The sequence below is a fragment of the Nilaparvata lugens genome, chromosome 4 (assembly GCF_014356525.2).
Source record: "Nilaparvata lugens isolate BPH chromosome 4, ASM1435652v1, whole genome shotgun sequence".
Taxonomy (NCBI): Eukaryota; Metazoa; Arthropoda; class Insecta; order Hemiptera; family Delphacidae; genus Nilaparvata; species Nilaparvata lugens.
Window position 1 is genome coordinate 50,859,608 of NC_052507.1, and position 22,500 is coordinate 50,882,107.

Sequence of the window (22,500 nt, forward strand, 5' to 3'; positions counted from 1 at the left end):
AAAGGTTTTGCTTTGAATAGGCCTACAAAGAAATCGAAATTTATTTTTACAAAATAGTTTGGAGAGCATGCTCATTTGAATTGTCCCGCTGTAATCCGCTGTTTCCGTTTTGCTATAATGCCAACAATACAACAGCAAAATATTGTGAATTTTCCTCATGTTTACTGCGTTAAAGTCCTGGACTCAAATAAGTCCAGAACTTGATAGACTCTGGAGTTTAGAAGATAAAATCGTGACTCAGAAAGTCAATTTTTTATTTTTATTTTCAATTTCAAAAGGAGCTTTTCCCCCTCAATGACCAATTTCTGTAATTTTATTTCTAACAGACTGACTAGTTTGACTAGCAGATTGACTAGTTTGCGATAAAACATTGAAAGAGTTTCCTGCTCTTAATTCACCACAGTCAATTATGGTTTCACCCGGCGAATAGAAATTTCTAAGTTCTTCTGTTTCCATTTTCAACGATTTATTTTCAGCTCTCAGTAGTGCATTATCAGCCTCTAAAACTTCTATTGTAGTCATCATTCCAGTAATGTTTGCTCTAAGGTTTTCATTCTCCTGTTTCAAAACGTTCTGAACTCGAAGGGCCGACTCCAATTCTTCTATCCTCGCTTGGTGTGTGTGCATTAAAGATGTTTGTCCTCCTCTACAAGCCTCCAGATCGATTTGTAGACTCATAGCATGTGCAATAATGTCATCTCTTTGTTGCTGAAGCTCAACTTCTCAGAGATTCGTCAAGTGCTACCGAAAGAAGAGATGGAGAGTCTCTTCCGTATGAAGGTGTGTTTACCGCTGCACTTTTTGTTGCTATCTTGTCTGATCCACCACAGGCAACAGGTGAGTTGGGACTACTCGACAAAATTGACTCATCGTTATTTACCTTTTCCCTGTTGGTTGGTGAATTTTCCATGCTAATGTGACCTTCAGTATGTTTTTGGGGTGAATGACTATGTAAACCATCATCTTTCAAAACTTTAGATTTGCTTAAATTAGTTCTAATTGTAGCTGAACATGTACTGAAATTAAGATAGGGCTTACGTTTAAAGCTTATGAATTCAATAATAATTTTTAAAATGATAATTATATTAAAATGTATTATAATTGAATATTGGCAAAGGAATATAAATTCGAATTTATAACTCGGTAGTTTAAGAACAGTTATAGAGATAAAAATAATTAATTAGGCCAAATACCGTAAGGGCTTAACTTATATTCATGAAAGTCCCTTGAAATCAAAACCTCTAGATAAATGTGATGTGGTATTGAAATTAAGAATTTAGAAGCTAATCTATCCGATAAGAAGAAGATGAAGTTTCTAGGTAGGGAAATGAACACAATAAAAGCAATGCTCGATTATGTTTACAACTGAATACCGTCAACAAATATTAATGAAAGTTCTGAAACTTGAAAAACAGGCAGAAAAAATAAAACGAAATAGTCTGTTGTCGAATCGCTCGTACCCCGTCCCACACCGGGCCAAGAGCGACTACTACAGGATGCAATGCTTACAAAAATTACTGAGCAGCCTGCCGACAAAACTATTTCGGCCTGTATCAAAATTAACTCGTCAACAAAGCTCAGTTTCCCTTTCCAGAAAAGTGAACAGAAAAACTAATATTAAGAAATATATTACAAATAGAGAACAACTAATTTTCAGATAGGATATAAATAATTTAATTATTATCATTATTTACGGCAATCTTTTATTTCTATTTTCTTTAGTGTACTGTAAGACAGAGATAATTAAAATCAGAGAAAAAAATACACGTGATCCAATATTGGAATTTAATTTTTCAAGTTGGAATAAATTTTTCCAAAAGTCCAGTTTGAGAAGTAGGTTTCACACGTTTGAAATTCTTCTGTCAAAAGCAAGGATGTTTCAGTGATTTACGAGTACTAAGATTGTAATTGTTATTTATTTATTTTTTATTTTATTTTTATTTGTAATTGTTATATAAATTATTAGATAGAATGCCCCATTCAAGTATATATATTATATATATTACTTCATTATACTTTCAAATGTTACTGAATAATTATGATGAATAAAAAACATGCGAGAGAAATAAATTATTTATTATCATAATCATTATCATCAATTGTTATTCATAATTCATTAATTCACATGGTAGAGCCAATACCTGCTATTACATCGTAATGTACTAAGTAATAGCAGGTATTGGTAAGCACAGCTATAGTGATGTATGAAAATTGACCTGATTATTATAAATCAAGTAATGAATTAATAATGAACTAATACATGAAATAATGCAATTTTCAAATTCAAATTCATTATTCAAATTTTATTTATTCAAGTAAGTTACAATACATTCTGGTTCATACACGAATCTACAATAAATTACAGTACAACAGCCAATTATGCAACAAATTTCACATATTATGAAAACTTATTAATTACAATGAAGATTGAATGCAACGTTAGAATATTGATAATATAGAATTGTAATATAACTACATAAATCAGCGGTGTTTCAACAATGAATAAATGATTATTTCAATGAATCAATAAACTATCACTACCCCAACAAATGTTGGGACATTACTACCCCACTATATATTATATGTGTTGGGGTATAAGTAATTAGTTGCTTATTGCGTGTAATAATTACTATTTACAAACTTCATTCACTGATATGGGATTAAAGTTTTTTATAATAAAATTAGTAAAAATGTATAATACAAACAAACAAAATTATGGAATTAGTAAATAAATATTAATGTTCTATTGAGGATAATAATAAGAAAGGTTATTTTTAGAAAAATGAAAAACAGTAAAGAGTGGAATGAAGAATAAATAGTTTCAATATTTACAGTCTAACTAAATTTTCACAATTTTCCACTCCAATATCAACCAACCAGGAAAATAAACTTTTCTTGAACCTGTGCCTATTGAATTCTTCCCTAATTGTGATTAAGAAACTGCATTAGTCCTAGAATTTAAGTGATGATTAGAAAGAAGTTATTATTAAATAAGAAATGAATTAAATCTAATTTACCAGCCCAAACGTTATGAAGTAAGTTTTTAGGTTATTAAGCTACAACGTTAGTACATTCATTCCCAACACGATAGAGCAAAAACAGTATTATCTTATCTGAGGCAGGCAGGCAGCTACGAAAACAACCGGTCATCTCCACGGCTCGAGCCGAACTGTGTCATCAGCATATATAAAATATCTTGTTCTGCGTGACACTGGTTGGTCATTTACATATATATTGATTATAGAAGTGAATATATATATATAAAGATATAGAAGTCAATGGCTAGGTAAAAGATAGGCAACGCTGTTCTCCTATCTTTCTCCACTGTAATTATAACGTGTACCTCACCATAGCCAGCTGTTTACCTATTCGATAGTAAACTAGCTCTATGTAATCCAACTAACTGGAACGCTGAATAGGAAATGTCTGAAATTCCAATTTATAATTTATTATTTGTTTCGTTCAATTTTTATAGGTTTAGTTGAATAAAAATTTGATTATTTGAATTCGATTTTTCAAGTGTCTATATTAAGCTGCTTACACTTATGTGCCACGATCACACAAGCAACTCTTGCTCGTCTCAGATGCTCGTTATAATCATTGATCTAAGCAATTCGGCTGAAGTGAAGTGACAAGACTATATTAATTTATGCACGCGCAATCAACGGGCTCAGCTCTCGTCCAATTTGACGAACAAAACGCTCTGCTCGCGACTTGGCGAATCCTTGTTTGTGAAAAGCGTGGTGAGGGAAATGACAGCTACTGCTTCAAATGTGTTCAACTATTATCCTTGTATTTATTATTGCTAGCTACCACATAAATCACAGTTTGCGTCTGTGCTTCAAATGTGTCCAATTATCCATGTAGGTATTTGTTTTTTCTATGATATGAAATGTAGTTTTTGTCTGTTCAGGAATTTCAGGCAAAAAAGCAACGATATCGAATGTGCGCGCTAGCCAGCCAGGACTGGAGCGTAACGAGGAGACGGTCGACTGCTTCGGAGATCGATTCCAGCTTTGCTTTGAATTTGCCAACCAGTTCGTCTACTGGGATGTGGTTTTAGACTCTTCATCAGCCGACAATCCACCGGATTTCGATCTGAATAACGACGCTTTCACTAATAACTACATTACAGTTGACTTGCTGGAGGAGGCCGTACCAAGTCTCAACAATTGGCAACCCAACAATCCCGATGCGCTTAAGAATGTTGTATGTGAACTTTTGCAGCTGTTCAAGAAATATCAGGTCAGTTAAGAATGCTTTTATGTAAATATACACCATAGAGAGCACATAAACACCAGTGAGTGGTACATCAGTGGATCACTAACATATTGTGGGTGTTATGATTGTTTGCAAAGTAACAAAATATGAGTTCACCTTAACCGAGATTTCAAACTCCCATTGCAAAATCGTCTTTAATTTTACATTAAACAGATTATAATAATCCCTTCATTTCAGGCGAACCTGTTCTTACTGACATAATCACTTGTCACTTGAATTAAGAGTCAAATATTTTCTACTTGATAAAAATGATGTTTTCTGTCAGACTTAACTTGAGTGGATTTTGCCTTTTTTTAGGCCTGCATGTAACATGCCAGTTTAAACGGAGATACATCATCTGTTGGTTCAAACTCTGTAACGCATTAATGCAATCATATCTTCAAGTGAACGTAGATTAGTGTTAAACTTAGATGTTGTTGCTTATGGACGTGTTTTTGCATAGTTCGAGTTTGGTTTTAATTTATCCATACACAAACGGTTACAAGTTTCAGATGAATAAAATATTATATCAATATCTTCCAAATCCGTCAATCTGCAATTCGGTTTTTTGTAAAACAATGTATGTAATTTATTCCTGCAGTATTTATTTGATAATGTATAAAAATCAGTCAACTAAAATGTATATATGATAATGTATCAAAATTTTTATTCCACTAAACATTTTAATAAACATTTAGAAGAATTTGTATACACATTTTTTACTGTTTGATAAGTTTGAACATAAAACTCAAACTCATATAATTTAATAAATAATATCTATAAATTATTATTTTAGCATGACTCAAGTACCTTTTCTGGGAATGCAATGTGGTATTTATTTTTGTATTTCAGGTGGATCAATTGAAAGAGTTGCAGAATTACATTAATTATGAGAACGCAATGGAGAGTGGTTTGGTTAGTGATTCCGAAGTTTTGATCGATTCAACTGGTTTCACTACGTTTCTTTTTCGCCTTCCTATGGATATGAGTGATTTCGATGTTGGAGGTGAGTCAATATTCATAAAAAAGCACTTGTCATGATTGTGAGAAAAAACAAGTGGTCCCATAACTAATTATCTCACAAATTTAGATATTCACTCTAATAGACAGAAAAGAAATCAGACTACACCTCATTGTAGCCAAAATACGAAAAAGAAAAACCGTGAGCACCCCAGTAATTTTACACAATACGAAGTATCTACGCGTTACTATTACAAAGTATTTTTCACTGCGTTATTAGTCAACTTTATGTTGATAAAGTTGTCTTTATGAATAAATTACTTATGCTGATAAATTTGTTTATCTGATTGATTATATTAACCTCAATATAAAGAATTAGGCATACTAACCGTTCCCTCTATTTATATCCATGAGGTGATTATGCATGTTAGAAGAAAGACAATGACTAGAAATGCTTATTCGCATGGATACAATACTAGAAATAGAGGAGACTATGCTTCACTGTATCACAGAACAGCTCTTTTTGAGAAAAGACCTACTTATATGGGCCTTCAATTTATTAGAAAGATTCCTACTCACTTGAAAAATTGTGAAGATGTCGATGTTTTTGAGAAGGAGTTGAAAAGTTTTTTGATGCTTGGAGTATTTTATACCACAGAAGAGCTTGTGTGTAGAGAGGGTTCCTTTGTGTGATTTTTTCTTCTTTTTTAATACTGTATGTATTATACATTTTTGACAATTCCTATACTCTGATTAGAGTCTCTGGGAAGCTTTAAAAACAAACAAACAAATATTATTTTATTTACAGCTTATTATTAAAATCAATTTATCAATCTTCATAATTTATTTTGTATGTTCTAAATGAAAAGAGCAGTGGACTTTGGTAATAAATTAATGAAACAACTAAGAGTGTTATTTCTAAATCTAACCCAATCATACATAAAGTTTTAAATGATTGTTGTACATTCAAAATTGATCAGAAATTGAATGCAAAACGTGAATGAATGTTTGAGAGATGCAATTTAATTGAAATTCATTGAAACCTGAGTCCAAAGTAACTTGGAAAAAACACTTGAGTAGACATGAAACACGTAGTTGCGACGCACTGAATTGAAAGTTGTGAAAATTTAAGACTTCAAAGTTTAAATTCAAGATTGATTGTAGACACTTCATAACATTTGAAAAGTGATCTGAAGATTGAAATTGAGTGCAAAAGATGGTTTCAAAACTTGAAGAAGGCAGAGCTACAATAATCCCTGGACAAAATGAGTTAGAGCGAAGATGAACGGAAAAACCAAGTTTATGAGAGACGAAGCAGGGGGTAAAAGCAGTATTGTACAATGCAAAACCAAAAAACAAGCTATAAAAGTTTAGACCTGAAAACAACCTAATTAGGACAATCGACAAAAGCCTTTAAAAAATATGCAATGTATTCTAAAGATATAATTAAGAAAGAATGACAAAACACAAGAACGAACAACAAGTCAGCTGATCAAAATAAAGTTGGCAGCGCACCAAGATTCAAACACTGCCAGCGTGACTACTATGAAGAAGCTGATAAGTGAAGAATGGACGGCAGACGAAATCTAACATATTTATTCAATTGATTATATTATTAATGTAAATTTTTTTACAGTTCATTTTCAAAATCAATTTATTATTCTTTATTTCAAATTGTTGTTTACTGACTCGCGCTACGCTTTCGGCAAGTGGCCTTGCATTCTGTACCCCGATGAGGTGGATGAGAGACTCCGCGCTTCGCGCCCAGACCAAACGGAGTCTTCATACATATTCTAATTTCTCTGTATTCACTGTCTTTACTTTGATAATTATTTAATCTTCATTATTTTACCATTTTCTCGGTTCCTATTTTTCTTTATTAAAAAACTGTTTCATTTTCTCAGTAAATAGTGCCGTGCTACCAATTTCTCCTAAATAGGTTGGATAGCATTTCTCACCTATTAACCTAAAGGAAGTTATCGGCTCCAAAATGGTAGATTCTTGATAAATTATGAATGGATCTATTTCTTATGAATGAGAAATCCAGTTTTCAGAGCAAATCAACTTAAAATCTTCATAGGAATTTTGGCAATATACAACACAAATCCACAAAACAATACCTTACACACTTAAACATCTAGCATCATTACAAGCTAAATACTTATCCATTTATATAGTTGAAAAACAATGGCTATAGGCTTGTAGACACACAAATCAAATTATACAAACTTAGAACACCATAAAACTGTTCAATTCTCAAATTAAAACATTATAAATTTCAATTAAACAGAAAAATATACAGAGAGCACGAAATTAGAACACATAGCCAGCCACCATTTTTTAGAGAGAGCCTAACAAGTCCAGAGCAAAGCCACACCTCAAACCAGTGACGACGTTATGAACACGTCACCGATATTAAATTCCAAAAAAATATAAATTACAAGTTTAGAATTTACATTTAACATTTGTTCTCAATAAAACTTTATTTCGAAACTGTTATTTTAAATTTATATATCCTCTATATTTATAATGATCTATTTATCTGTTAATTCTGTTAACTCAGTTTCGGTGATACCATGGAATGTGCAACACAATTATTTATGATAAATTCTCAGTTAAAAGTTGTCCTCACATTGATATTTAGCAGGATGACATAAGTTCATGAGACTATGTTTTATGAAATCACCCCGTTAGATGCACTTCATTTCAGTATTTCCTAGTGGAGAGGCGCGCTTAAGGACACCTCAAGGATCAAAATTTCAAACACTTATAACTTTTGACACAATGCTCAGATTTCATTGCATGAAGCAATTGGTTCTGGACTTCTCTTATGTACCCAAATAATATATTAAAAAATCAGAACTACAATATAAATTGCATGCACCAATGTATATAGTTACTGGACTTTATGTTTTGAAAATTTGAAAAGTCACTCTTTTTTCAGACCTGTCTTGCAATCAAGGAAATCATTTTATTTATTCTTATGGCTTTTATCGGCAGAGAGATCCTTTCGGATGTTTTGCTTTGCCGTATTACCCATGTCATTTCCTATCAACACTCAAGCTAATAGGTTATGTATTAGGTTCTTCATGTTTTCTTAATAGAAATTATACTTTTAATTTACTGAGTTTTCATTATAAAGCTTAAAATCAAGAAAACTATTTTCAAACATAAATTCATATTTAAAAGCAAACAAATATAAAATTTTGATGATACTGGTAATATTGAACTGAAAATTTCACATTACAAATTTTTCCATGGCAAGGAAATCATTGATTCCATATTTCAACAAACTAATACAAATTATGGTGGTGATCAATTCAATTTAACTTTTTATTCGTATAATTATTGATTGAAATGGTTGATTTGTAATATATGTTTGGTTTTTCAGACACGGAAGATGATTATGCGATCCACGTATCTCTTGAGTTCAGTCGACCAACTGCCAAAATGACAAAACCTAAAATAAAGTTGACACCAGCTCTCCTAGATGTGATGCACATCAAACAATTCAGTCAAAAGCAAGGTGAGGCTCTCGTCAATATTTATTATTCATAAACAATTAAAACTTTGGCATTCGCTGACATTCGAACACGTCCATTTTCATTATGTGTTATTACTATTTATCTGCTTCTCCAATCAAGATGGTTAAAAATAATGTAGTGATTCACGAGAAACAATATTTTAAGTCTGTCAGCAATTGTCAAGAATTTTAATTTCTTTGGATCACAACTACCGTGAAATGGGAACTAGTTCAATTAAATATTGCAGCATGCTTGTAAAGTTTGGCCTTTTACTGCTATTATTATATGCTAAGATGAAAACATATATTTAGTATTCTAACATAGTTATACAATGAAGAAACCAAATATGAATAAAAATACTAGGGTCATTTTTTAAAACTCCGCTGGACCATAAATAAAAGCAGAATTTATATAATAGAATAATTTTATCACCTAAATTTACTTACACTCATAATTATTCTTCAAAATAATTGCCAAGAAGATTGAGGTGTAACCGCCCCCAGATGGGGGGGGGGGTAGAAGAGATATCTCTAAATTCTAAATGATGAGTCATGAGGTTTTATCAATAACAAACTTCAGCTTTCTATTCAACTTCTTTAAATTTTATTGACTGAACTAATCTAACAGAAATTTTAACAACAAATAATAATCGAAAACATTCTATTACATCTATATATAATAAGAGAGAATAGGGTTGTGGTTGATCGTTTGTTCGCATCAAAACATGTCAACTTGTGGATTGCATACCGGAAAAACGGAAATTTATTTATTTTTATTGAAAACAAGAATATGTGGAAGCAACAGATCAATGATCCATTTTGCTTCCATTACATTAATCGTTTGAAAAACAAAGAAAATTTGAGATCTAAATTATTTAGATCTCCAAATTTTGCACATATATTCTGAAAATATCAATCTCGAATCTCAAAGCTCAAATTTCAATTTTCCTTCTAGATTATTCAGAATTTATGTTCAAATTTCATTCATGGGACATGAATACATACCATATCTTCTATCTATATATATAAAAGTGAAATGGCACTCACTGACTGACTGACTGACTCACTCACTCACTCACTCACTCGCAGAACTAAAAATCTACCGGACCAAAAACGTTCAAATTTGGTAGGTATGTTCAGTTCGCCCTTTAGAGGCGCACTAAGAAATATTTTGGCGATATTTTAACTCTAAGGGTGGTTTTTAAGGGTTTAAAGTTCGTCTTTTAGCATGTATATTCTTCTTATTCCAATATCTTAAAATTATAATTGAAATGTCCATACCATAATATGTTGATATAGAAATATAATCTAAAGAGAGTACCTCTTCGAAACAGTTGTTCTGGTAACTAAATTAAAAATTTGGTCAGGTTGGCATTAAGTTGAGTTGACTTTGTTAGGTTGGCACCAAGTTGAAGATTGAAATGCATTTATCCAGGACCTCTTAAATACCAATTTATCCGGTACCTCCTAAATACCTATTTAGGAGGTCCTGATTTATCGCGGAAAAATTGATTGAGTACTGCTACTTCAATCAGAGCTATTCCTGGGAATATTATATTATTAGCCGTCAGGCTCGCTTCGCTCGCCATATGCGTTTAGCCAGACGTTTAGTCTGGACCCCCGACTGGATCGTCGTATATGATAAAAATATGAAATAACCTTTCAAATTTGATAGTTGGCTCTTTAGAGGCGCAATAAGAACAGAATTGGAAAAATTTCCAAAGATACGCCCAAAATCTGCGTTTTTTAGCGTTTTCTCAGCTTTATCGGGAACAAATAAACAGAAAATGCTCAAATTCACTACAGAAGTTCAGCTGGGGTGCAATAATGTTGTGTTAGAAGGAATTTGAAATAACGCCAAATATACGCCCAAAATCTGCGTTTTTCCAGCGTTTTTTGCGCTTTCTCAGCTTTATCGAGAACAAATGAACATAAAATGTTCAAATTTACTACAGAAGTTCAGCTGGGGTGCATTAATGTTGTGTTAGAAGGAATTTGAAATAACGCGAAAGATACGCCCAAAATTAGCGTTTTCCCAGCTTTTCTGCGTTTCCTCACCTTTTTCAATAATATGATGGAAATATATTTAAAAAACTTAATACACAGGTTTAGCTGAGGTGGAAGAATTTTGTTCGCCAAAGATACGTCGATATAGTAACAGGTGTTTTTCGAGATCAAATTGACATAATACGTTCAAATTCGGTACAGAGGTTCCGCTGAGGTCTATATGCAGGCGAGCGAAGCGAGACCGCTGATCTCATTTTTGGACAATCCAGTCGGGGGTCCAGAATTCGGTACAGAGGTTCCGCTGAGGTCTACATGCAGGCGAGCGAAGCGAGCCCGCTGATCTCATAGCCCTAGACGGATATGGCGAGCGAAGCGAGCCTGACGGCTAGTGTTAATATAGATAGGACTATGATATTAGTCCAGTCAATATAGACATAAAAAAGGGTATGTGCTTGCAATTTATATTGTAGTTCTGATTTTTACTTTCCTTGCCCTATTACCATAAGTAGTAAGGAAACTATTGCTTTCCAAAAAAATTTAAGGTACCCTAATTCCATGTTTTCTATACGTTTCATTACTTTCCTTTTTTTTCATTTATTTATTTACCAATTCACTAGAAATTAGCAAAATAACACTTATCAACTAATATACATTGGTGTGGCTGGGAAAAGAAGCCTTGAGCTCCAGACACGAGTTCGAAAATATTCTTTAAATTATTGGTACATTTGCTGTGAAAATACAAACCAAAAGATAGTAAACCAAAAACCAAAATATGTATAAATAAACACACAAAATCAATTCTTGAATCAAAAATCAACAAGCCCAATAATAGAAGTAGGTAATAGCCCTATTACCATAGGTAAGGAAAGTATTGCTTTCCGAAAAAACTTAAGGTACACAAATTTCTAAACTTCTATATGTTTCAAGGTCCCCTGAATCCAAAAAAGTGGTTTTTGGGTATTGGTCTGTGTGTGTGTGTGTTGTGTGTGTGTGTGGTGTTGTGTGTGTGGTGTGTGGTGTGTGTGTGTGTGTGTGTGTGTGTGGTTGTGTGTGTGTGTGGTGTGTGTGTGTGTGTGTGTGTGTGTGTGTGTGTGTGTGTGTTGTGTGTGGTGTGTGTGTGTGTGTGTGTGGTGTGGTGTGTGTGTGTGTGTGGTGTGTGTGTGTGTGGTGTGTGTGTGTGTGTGTGTGTGTGGTGTGTGTGTGTGTGTGTGTGTGTGGTGTGTGTGTGTGTGTGTGTGTGTGTGGTGTGTGTGTGGTGTGTGGTGTGTGTGTGTGTGTGTGGTGTGTGTGTGTGTGTTGTGTGTGTGTGTGTGTGGTGTGTGTGTGTGTGTGTGTGGTGTGGTGTGTGTGTGTGTGTGGTGTGTGTGTGGTGTGTGTGTGTGTGTGTGTGTGTGTGTGTGTGTGTGTGTGGTGTGTGTGTGTGGTGGTGTGTGTGTGGTGTGTGTGTGTGTGTGTGTGTGTGTGGTGTGTGGTGTGTGTGTGTGTGTGTGTGTGTGTGTGTGTGTGTGTGTGTGTGTGTGTGTGTGTGTGTGTGTGTGTGTGTTGTGGTGTGTGTGTGTGTGTGTGTGTGTGTGTTGTGTGTGTGTGTGTGTGGTGTGTGTGTGTGTGTGTGTGTGTGTGTTGTGTGTGTGGTGTGTGTGGTGGTGTGTGTGTGGTGTGGTGTGTGTGGTGTGTGTGTGTGTGTGGTTGTGTGTGTGTGTTGTTGTGTGTGTGTGTGGTGTGTGTGTGTGTGTGTGGTGTGTGTGTGTGTGTGTTGTGTGTGGTGTGTGTGTGTGTGTGTGTGGTGTGTGTGTGTGTGTGTGTGTGTGTGTGTGTGTGTGTGTTGTGTGGTGTGTGTGTGTGTGTGTGTGTGTGTGGTGTGGTGTGTGTGTGGTGTTGTGTGTGTGTGTGTGTGTGTGTGTGTGTGGTTGTGTGTGTGTGTTGTGTGTGGTGTGTGGTGTGTGTGGTGTGTGTGTGTGGTGTGTGGGTGTGTGTGTGTGTGTGTGTGGGTGTGTGTGTGTGGTGTGTTGTGTGTGGTGTGTGGGTGTGTGGTGTGTGTTGTGTGTGTGTGTTGTTGTGTGTGTGTGTGTGTAAAAAAAATCTCCCCATTTTGTTAGTACTCCACCTAATTGGGATACACTCCACTTTCCAAAATTGCCACCACGTTGTGCTACGATCGCTAATACACACTTACACAAAACTCATTTACGGATTGAGCATACAATGCGGGGTACTTGCATATCCCTGCATATCTCCATTGTCTCCTTCACTGTTCGAAGTAACTGGTTTGCTATGGGGCTTGCCGTGAATTTATGAATCAGCAACTTATCTCCTTTTTCGTTCAGACTCATTGAGTCACAGCTTAGCGAATTCATAGTTTATTTTTCTGTTCATTCACTTGAGACATGAGAAGGAGCGAGGAAACATGCTGCCAGAATGTATTGTGGTACTGATTTTTTAGTTATTTGGTACAAATAGTCTGAAAATGATTCTTCACAAAAAATACCCTTTGCTAACCTTACAGTGTTAAAAATACCTGTTTTTTTCTCCATATAACTCAAAAACCTTTCATAGTGAAAAAATCCAGAACTGTTTCCAAGAGAATAAAATCCTCTACAATTCAACGCCAAATTAGGTTCATCACAATCAATGGTGACTTGGTAACACAATTTCCCGAGAATTTTCCGCATTGAATTTGGGTTATTGCTAGAATGATGCGAATGAGAGGCTTGTTAAGATTCAAGAATAGCACGTCAGTAAGTTTATATTCTTGAACAGGCTTCACTGAGAATTCACTTACTGTTTTAGAGAAGCGGATGCCTCAAACTTTGCTAACCTAACATTGTATCTCAAGATCAGGATAGCCTATGATAAAATGAAATTTGTCTCTTAGTTTCTCTCCATATTGACATTTTCTTCTGTGTCTGTCAATCCTTGCAAAAACTCTCTTGTAAACCTTGGATTGAATATTTTACTTGTGTACGGCATGCTCACTTTTTGTGAAAAGACGTTGTTCCGGAGAATAGATTTAGTAATCATACCCTGCTCAAAAAAAAAAAAGTAGTCACAACACCTTTTCCAATTTTATTTGAGAAAGTAAAAAGTTAATTTGAGAAAGTATCAATTGTATTTGAGAATAGTCACTTGTAATTGAGAGAATGTCAGATGTAGCCTAAATGAGAATAGTCAATTGTATTTAGGAAGTCATCACACATGTAATTGAGAGTAGTGAATTGTATTTGAGAAATCGTCAAATGTAAATGAGAAGATATCATATCATGAGCAGACATTTGAAAATGAGAAAATTTTCCAATTGACATGTCGTGACTCTTCTGTAGCCTACAGTACAGGTTTGATTTGAGCAGGAAAGGATACTGTACTACGTACACAGTATTCCATAGGCTTTGTATGTGTGAAATTATTATTTTCAATTGTGAAATTGAGGAGCTGGGTAGAAAAACGACCCGAGGCCACTCGTGTCGTTTTTCCGCAACACGCTTCATTCTATCCGCCATTGAATTCTGAACAGATTGGTACATAAAATGTTGTTGTATCTTGAAAAATGATTGAGTTGTGAAAATTTTTTGTTTGTGTGGCAAACCTGAAATTATTCAGCTGACAAGCTGTGAGCCAGCAGCCAGTGAAATCCTTATTTTGTTTTCTTACAAAAGAAGAAGCTGATTGATTGATTGATTGATTGAGTACTTTGTAGATTACTTGTACTTATGTAGATTACAGTATATACTGGCTTATACACTCATATACAATAGCTTACAATACAGCAAAATTATAGATGAATTTACATAATATAGACTAAGAAAATAATTATTGAACTGTATATGATATGGAAAAAGCAATTTGGAATAACTATACAAGATTATATTGTAATGCATCTACATAAATTGGCGGAGCTTTGGACATATCAATGTCCATTCTTCGGAAAGAATATTAAAAATATCCTCCCAACTAACTCTCTACCAAATGAATGGTATGAGAAGATCATTAATACATCCAAGGGAACCAATTATCCTCTAGATGATGAAAATAATGAAGAAGACGCTCCTGAAGAAGAATCCGATGCTGAAAGCATTGGGTGTATGAATTTCCCGAAAATCAGAACAGTACCATGTAACATTCCAGAGTCTTGATTATGGGAAGAAACGTGTTCAAGAAGAAAATATCATCTTCAATTGTTCACTTCTAAATGACATTTTTTAGATCTTTATTACCTACTTATTAATTATCCAATATCATGAGCAATATATTATCATTATCACTACTCTTGATACGGGTTTTTCATCATTTTATTGAACCTCTGAACATGTAACAACCAGGGTTATGGAAAAACGACCTGAGACAACACACCTTATATCAATTATTATCAGTTAGCCTTGGATTACTGGCTAATTATGAATAATAGCATTGAAAATAGTATAAAAAGATCAATAAAGTTCAAATACTTGCAAGAATATTGCATTCTGATGAAATAATGAAGATGTGTACTAAATATTTCAAACTCAATTTACACAAAACTTGATTTTTTGACTCAGGTCGTTTTTCCACCCAACTCCTCAATTATTTCCCCTGTACTGTTCACGAATGATTAATGAGAATCATTTCTATGTATGTATTGGCAACACGACTTTTGTCTCCAAACATTTGAACTTGATGAAGATCAAATTCTCTATGTTCACGGCGCAATTGAACTTTATCATCAATCAATTGAATCTCTTGATCAAGCAATTCGGTAACTCTCCAATGGATTTTGGGGCTCAAAAATATTTTTTTATCTAAAAACTAAACGTTTCATTTGAATATAAAATATATTATCATATTATTTTTTATGAGTACAGTTATGGAAAATAAAAGTATTGGTTTTTTAAAATCATTCCCCAATTACAACTGACAACTTTTCGATTTCAAATCGTATGTTCTCAAATTAGGAGTTGATAGTGAGCTGTTGAACGGAGCGGTCGCAGAATTGTTTTGCTCTCTTATCTCAAGTTTCCGGACGGTTCGTGCTTAATCGGTTCATTTAGTGCATGTTTAACCTAAAACGTTCTTTCGTAATGAATTGAATTATCAATTTGTTATTTATTGTGAAATTGTTTTCAAGTGAATCGAAATATTCAAAGTTTAAATTAATAAAAACAGTATCCACCAGACGGTAGTGCTAAAAAGAGACCTAGAGCTAAAAGTTCTTTCGTAATAAATTGAATTATCAATTTGTTTTTTATTTGTGAAATTGTTCTCAAGTGAATCGAAATATTCGAAGCTGAATGAATAAGAACAGTATCTAACAATACTTTTCACCGGACGATAGTGCTAAGAAGAGTCCTCGTGCTAAAAGTTCGCCTGAGCTCGAAGAGATGGAACAGAAAAAGCGTGCTCCAGACCCAAGTGTTAAAGCTTCCGGTAATGTGAACTCAGACTTTATTGAATCACTATTTGACCGTTTTGAAAAGCGGTTTAGTAAGGCTATGGATGAAAAACTCGCGCTGCTAGCTACAAAGATGGATTTAAATGGTCTAATTGAAAAAGTGAATAAACTCTCTGTCGAGAATTAACAGTTAAGAAATCAAATTGTTGCTCAAAAAATTCAGAATAATCTCATAATCAGGAAGATGGAAAATTTTGAAAATAGATCGAGAAGGAACAATATAATTTTTCGCGGGCTGAAATATGAATGTGCAACAGTGGATTACGTGAGAACTGTCAAAGACTTTTGTGTGAGTCATTTGGGGGCACGAGCAGGTACCTGGGTTAATCGAGCACATGCATTGGGCAAGAAAATAGATAACGGGCCAATCATTGCGCATTTTCCGGACGATCAGGACATCCATTTCATCACGAGAAACAGTAGGAAGCTGAAGGGTACACAGTTTGTGATTCATAAAGACTTTGCTTTCGACACAAGAAAACGACGATCAAAGCTTTTCCGGGTGCTTGGCGAGTTGAAGAAACAAGTTCCGGGAGTGAGAGGAGAGTATCGGTTGAAGTGGATCGTTTAATCATGAATAGTCGGGTTTTCACGCTGGATGAGGAGAATGGACTGGTCTCGGAGGGAGAGGATGGGCTGCAGAAGATCGGGAGCATGTTCGATGAGAGTGTGATGCGGGCCGTGAGCGGGAGCATGTGTGATGAGGAGGAGCGAGGCGGCGAGGACGAAGACCGCAACCGCTGAGATAACGCCGTCAGTCCGTGTGAGAAGGGACAGTTGAGTATAGTAGCGTACAATGTGGCTGGATTAAGTGGTAAGATTGTTCAAGTATATAATTTTATTTGTAATTATGATGTTTTTGTACTATTGGAGACGTTTGTTGAAAGAGGAAAGCAATTGTATTTTGAAAACTGTTTTCCAGATTACAATTTATACTGGGAATTCGCAGTTGGAGAATCAAACTGAGGTAGAGCAAAGGGAGGAAAGTTAATAGAAATTAGTAAAAGAATAGAGAGTTTTTGTAAGGTAATCGATGCGCTTGAGAGGAAAGTTATTCACATGAATGCAGGACAACGGGATGAATATTATATAGTTCCAATTTACCTGAGTGGTGGAGGAGACATGGAATGGGAGAGAGAATTCAATACATTATGGGAGTTTATGATAGTGCAAGAGCATAATAGAAATAATATGATTTTATTTGGAGATTTTAACGGTAGAATAGGAAATGGACAGGACATGTCGGAATTAACAGATGTAATAGAATTGGGAAATGCACTGAGTAATAAGCAAGAGTCAAAGGATGAGGTGATTAATATGAAAGGTAAGAAAATATTGGAGTTCTGTGAGGTTTTTAATTTCATCATTATGAATAGAAGGATAAGTGGAGATAGGTTGGGAGACTTTACTTTTATAGGCAGAGGGGCTTCCGTAATAGATCTATGTTGCATGGCTGTCGAATTAGCGCAAATAGTTGGAAAATTTTCTATTGTGCCAGAATTTTTATCTGATCATTTCCCAATTGAAGCTACGCTAATCACGGTTGATACTCTAGAAAGAGAGAGCACAATTTTACCACTCTTACCGAAGTTGAAATGGAAGGAAGCGAGGAAGAATGAATATATATCTAAACTCACCAATGCTTGTAGAGAAATAAATGGTCTTCCCGAGAGTAGTGAAGAGACTTATGAAGTATTAAATAATCTTGTATATAGAGCTGCAAATTATGTGCCCCAACCTGATAGAAAGAGAGAAGGATGGAGAGAAAAGTGGTTCGACAAAGAGTGTGCGGTTATGAGAAAGCGAGTGTTCAGCCTATTGAATGTGTTTAGAAAATCAAATTCGGAGCAGGTGAGAGAAAATTATATGAAGGTAGTAAAGGAATACAAACTGCTATGTAAGAGTAAAAGGCAAACGTATTACAGCGATATAAAAGAACAATTCAGAAGAGTCAAGGATTCCAGTGATTTGTGGGCTCTGATAAAGAAATTCAAGTGTAGAGAGTTCAAGATTTCGGGAACTGTGAGTGCTGAGGATTGGGTTGAACACTTCAGACGAGTGTTTGGATCAGTTTGCGGGGTAGTCACATATTATGCGGCGAGGAATGTTGAAGATCAAACTCTTGACAAAGACATAGATATGAATGAATTGGAAAGTGCCTTCAAGACAATGCGCAACAATAAGGCTCCAGGTGATAACAGAGTTCCTGCTGAGTTTTACAAGAATGCGTCAAAAAATTACAAAGAGATTATTTTGACTTTTTCCAATGCCATCGTCAGAGGTGGACAGATACCAACAGGGTTTCCACGTTCAATTATATTTCCATTGCATAAAAAAGGTGATACTAATGAAGTGAATAATTATAGAGCCATATCTTTTATAAATGCTGTCGCTAAAGTATTTTCATTTATTTTACTGAGAAGGTTGCAGTTGTGGGAGGAAAGAGAAAAGATTATTAAAGAGAATCAGTGTGGCTTTCGGAGAGGTTATTCGGCTACTGATAATATTTTTGTTCTATTCAATATAGTAATGAAAACGTTGAATAGACCTACAAAGAAGTTGTACTGTTTCTTTTTGGGCTACGATAGTGTGGACAGAGAGGCTTTATTTTTTAAACTGAGTGAATTGGGAGTGTCGACTAAATTTATTGCGATGTTGAGGAGTCTATATAGAAATACGAAGTCTCCTGTATGGCATGGCGTGGAGGGTAACTTAACAGAATACTTTGAAACCAGAAATGGATTAAAACAGGGATGCGTATTCTCCCCGTTGCTATTCACACTATTTTTGAATGATTTGAGTGATGTTATTGGTGGAGGTATATTATGTTGGGCAGAGGCTGATAAATTCGCTGTTATATTGTGATGACGTGGTATTGTTGTCTGAGAATCCTCGACATCTGCAGTCAATGATAAATAAGTTAAAGGGATATTGCATAAGGTGGAATCTCACAGTGAACATGGCTAAATCCAAGATTGTAGTTTTCAGAAGAGGAGGACGATTGGGAGAAAGAGAGAAGTGGTACTATGGAAATGAAGTTATTGAAACAGTGAATGAGTACAGATACCTGCGAGTTGTTTTTTCATCAAGACTTGCCCTAACCGCACATTTTAAATGTAAGATAACAGCTGCCAGATTTGGGATTAATAGTGTATGGCGAAGACTCATTTTGAATGATGAAGCACCTCTGTCAATGAAATGAAGAATTTTTGATTCGATAAGTAAAGCAGTTGTAACATATGCAGCACAGGTATTGGGATATGCGGAGAGAGAAGAACTAGAAAAATTTCTGAGGTTGTTTGTCAAGAAAATATTTGGACTACCGTGTAATACGCCAAATTATATAGTATACTTAGTGACAGGAAAGGAAATTTTGTGGTTGTATACTTTGAGCGTTCATATAAAATATGTATTGAATTCTTTTGAGATACCTGGCGACCGATATCGAACATTGATCGCAAGGCATTGTTTAAGATAAAAGTGTGGTTGGTATTCTGAATGGAGACGGATATTAAGTGAGTTTGATATTGAATTGCCGATAACAGCGGACAACTGGCAAGCAGCAAATTTCAGGAGGGGGTGGGAAGCAACGTGGGAGAGGGTAATGGAGAAGATAAAAGCTAAAGTTAAAAGTAAGTGGCTAGAGAGAAGAGAGCGGTCACAGTTTCACAGAATCTACGCAGATGTAAAAATTGACGATGGAACGAGAAATTACATGAATGATGAGTCCAAACGGAATGTTACCTCGATGATTTTCAAGGGCCTCCTCTGGGCTATTATCGCTCAATCACGCACCGCAAAGAGATGAGGGGATAGGTATCTGTTCTATGTGCAATAGCCGAGAAACGGAAGATGCTTATCATTTCATCGGTAAATGTTCAATTTTGGGTGAAATAAGAAAGAAATATCTGAGAGGGGCGATGCTAGAGAGAGAGACAGTAATTGAGTATCTGAATGGAAAATTTTGGACGAGTCTAGTAGGATATTGAGGGAGGCAGTGGAATACAGGCGAGAATTGATAAAGGAATTCAATTTTTAGGAGTTTATAATCGATAAGAGTCATTTCCTCTTTATTGTTATTGATATCTTGTTATGCATATTGTGAAATGTACATTTTAATGTTGAAGTGGAAAAGTCTTTTTAGGATTATTATTAGAGTTATTAGCTATAAAAGTAGTATTTTATCATAAACATGAGAAGCCGCAAGACTTTATGTATTATTAAGTAGTGCTTTGATCTATGCAGATGACTTAATTGATTGATTATTCTAAGATTTTTAAGAGGTTTTGTTTTACTTATTTATTCTTTCTCTCTTTTGTTTCTGTATATTATTTCTCTTTTTTTAGATTACTGATGAATTAATTGAAAGTTGACTGTATTTTAATTCAATTTTATTTTTGTAGAGTACAAAGTAAGAGGTGACTCTATTTAAATTTCAAAGTTTTGGTTTTTTGTTCGTGAAGTTAATAATTATGTTGTTTGTATATTTTATAAGTCCAGCCACATTGACGCATACAAGGTCCTTTAAGAGGGTGAATTTAAGAGTGTGAATTGCTTTTTAAAAGTTGAGTTACAATGTTTAGTTATGATAATTACGAGAAATTAGTTAGGTATGAGAAGAAGGAGGAATTGGATAGGAATGATAGGGAGAAATAATTATTGAGTGAATTATGTAATCACAAGAACAATAATAATTATTCAATATTGGTATAATGTATAATAAAGAAATCTATCTACTCGGCTGACGGCCTCGGCTAAGCCTAAAGAACTTTTATTTATGATGAAAAGAATGCTTGTTCAATTTATTTGTGAAATTTAGTTGAGTTTGAATTGAATTGGAGGTATTATTTTCATTTTCTGTAATGTTGAAAGAAGTGCAAATAAAGTTCTGTTCTATTCTATTCAATTATTGTTCTCAAGTTAAAATGATACTTTCTCAGATAAAATTCACTATTCTCAACTACAAGTGATGACTTCTCAAATGCAATTGACTATTCTCATTTACATCTGACGTTTTCTCAAATACTAATGACTATTCTCAATTAATACTTTCTCAAATACAGTTGGAAAAGGTGTACTTCTCAGATAGGGAGGGTTGATAGGATAGGGTATCTTGGATAAGATAAAGAATGAGGAATCAGAGTTGTGTGAGTAGTGAGTCCTTCCAGTTCATATTATTAAATAATCTAATTTGGGTAGCTGAAAGTTTCTCAACAATGCAACATAAAATGGAGTACGGTACTCTATCACTATCAGGAAGCTCATGGTATAGCAGTTCCGGAATCTCTATTTTTTAAATAAGCACAAATAGCGAAAACGCAATGTAGACCAGGGGTTCCCAAAAAATGTTTCTATGTACTCCCTCACCTACAAGCAATAATGTCGAGGACCACATCGGAATTTACAGTTGGGAGGCACTGTGAAACGTGTACTTTCTCGAATCCCAGTACTAATTAGCCTATATCCATACTTGGAATGTTTATTTGAATGTTAAATGATCAGTAGTAGAATTGGTAGGAAAACTGTAAGTGGAATATTGTATTATATATTAAATACCTGTCAGGCAGTTTAGGTTTATTACTTGGCATTTCAAACCCTTGATTCAATCCAGGCCAGAATAGAGTCTGTTTCTCAATTAAAGGATTGGTTCCAAGGAGAGATTGGATATGATAGACTATCATTTCCAATTATGTCATTTGAGAATCATTGATAATGCATTAATTGTCTGGAACCAGGTATAATCTAGTGCCACTTGCGGGTAGGCTGAAGAGCATACCGACGACACTAATTGAGATAAAATGAGAAAAATGCTAATGCGCTATTCATTGACCAAACGTAGTGAGGTCTATGTTTCAACTCGATTGGCTTTTGTCTGTCTGTATGTAACGCGATTACGGCCGAACGCGTTGATAGAATCATATGAGATTTGGCAGGAATACTCCTTTTTCAACTGCGCGTCGATGTATACACAAGGTTTTTTAAAATTTTGCATTTTAAGGATAATAAATGAGAAGAAAAGGAATTCCTCCATACTCTGATATCACTATATAAATCATCAACTTTGAAGATAGGATTAATCAGACTATAGAATTATTCATAATCAATCCGCTGACAAGTGGATTATTCATTGCATGCATTACACAGATGTCTAGCTGTGTATATTTCTATAAGGCAGGATTTCCATATCCTTTCATATTAAGCGAGCTATTTCTGAATATATAAATTTTGATCTGTTTATTTTCATATCTGGCTAACTGGCTATTTATAAGGTCATTCATGTTCAACGGATCTCGAAAACGGCTCTAACGATTTTCACGAAATTTGGAACATA

General features: G+C 34.7%; 1 protein-coding gene across 1 annotated transcript in view; it reads left to right on the forward strand.

The window, feature by feature from the left end:
• Nucleotides 1-22,500, forward strand: part of LOC120351067 (BRISC and BRCA1-A complex member 2-like) — a 58,364-nt gene that overhangs the window by 9,042 nt on the left and 26,822 nt on the right. Inside the window, exons 2-5 of the mRNA XM_039427016.1 lie at nucleotides 715-837; nucleotides 3,914-4,245; nucleotides 5,113-5,266; nucleotides 8,612-8,746. Of these exons, the coding sequence (XP_039282950.1) occupies nucleotides 715-837; nucleotides 3,914-4,245; nucleotides 5,113-5,266; nucleotides 8,612-8,746 (744 nt within the window). The remainder of the gene's footprint in view (nucleotides 1-714; nucleotides 838-3,913; nucleotides 4,246-5,112; nucleotides 5,267-8,611; nucleotides 8,747-22,500) is intronic.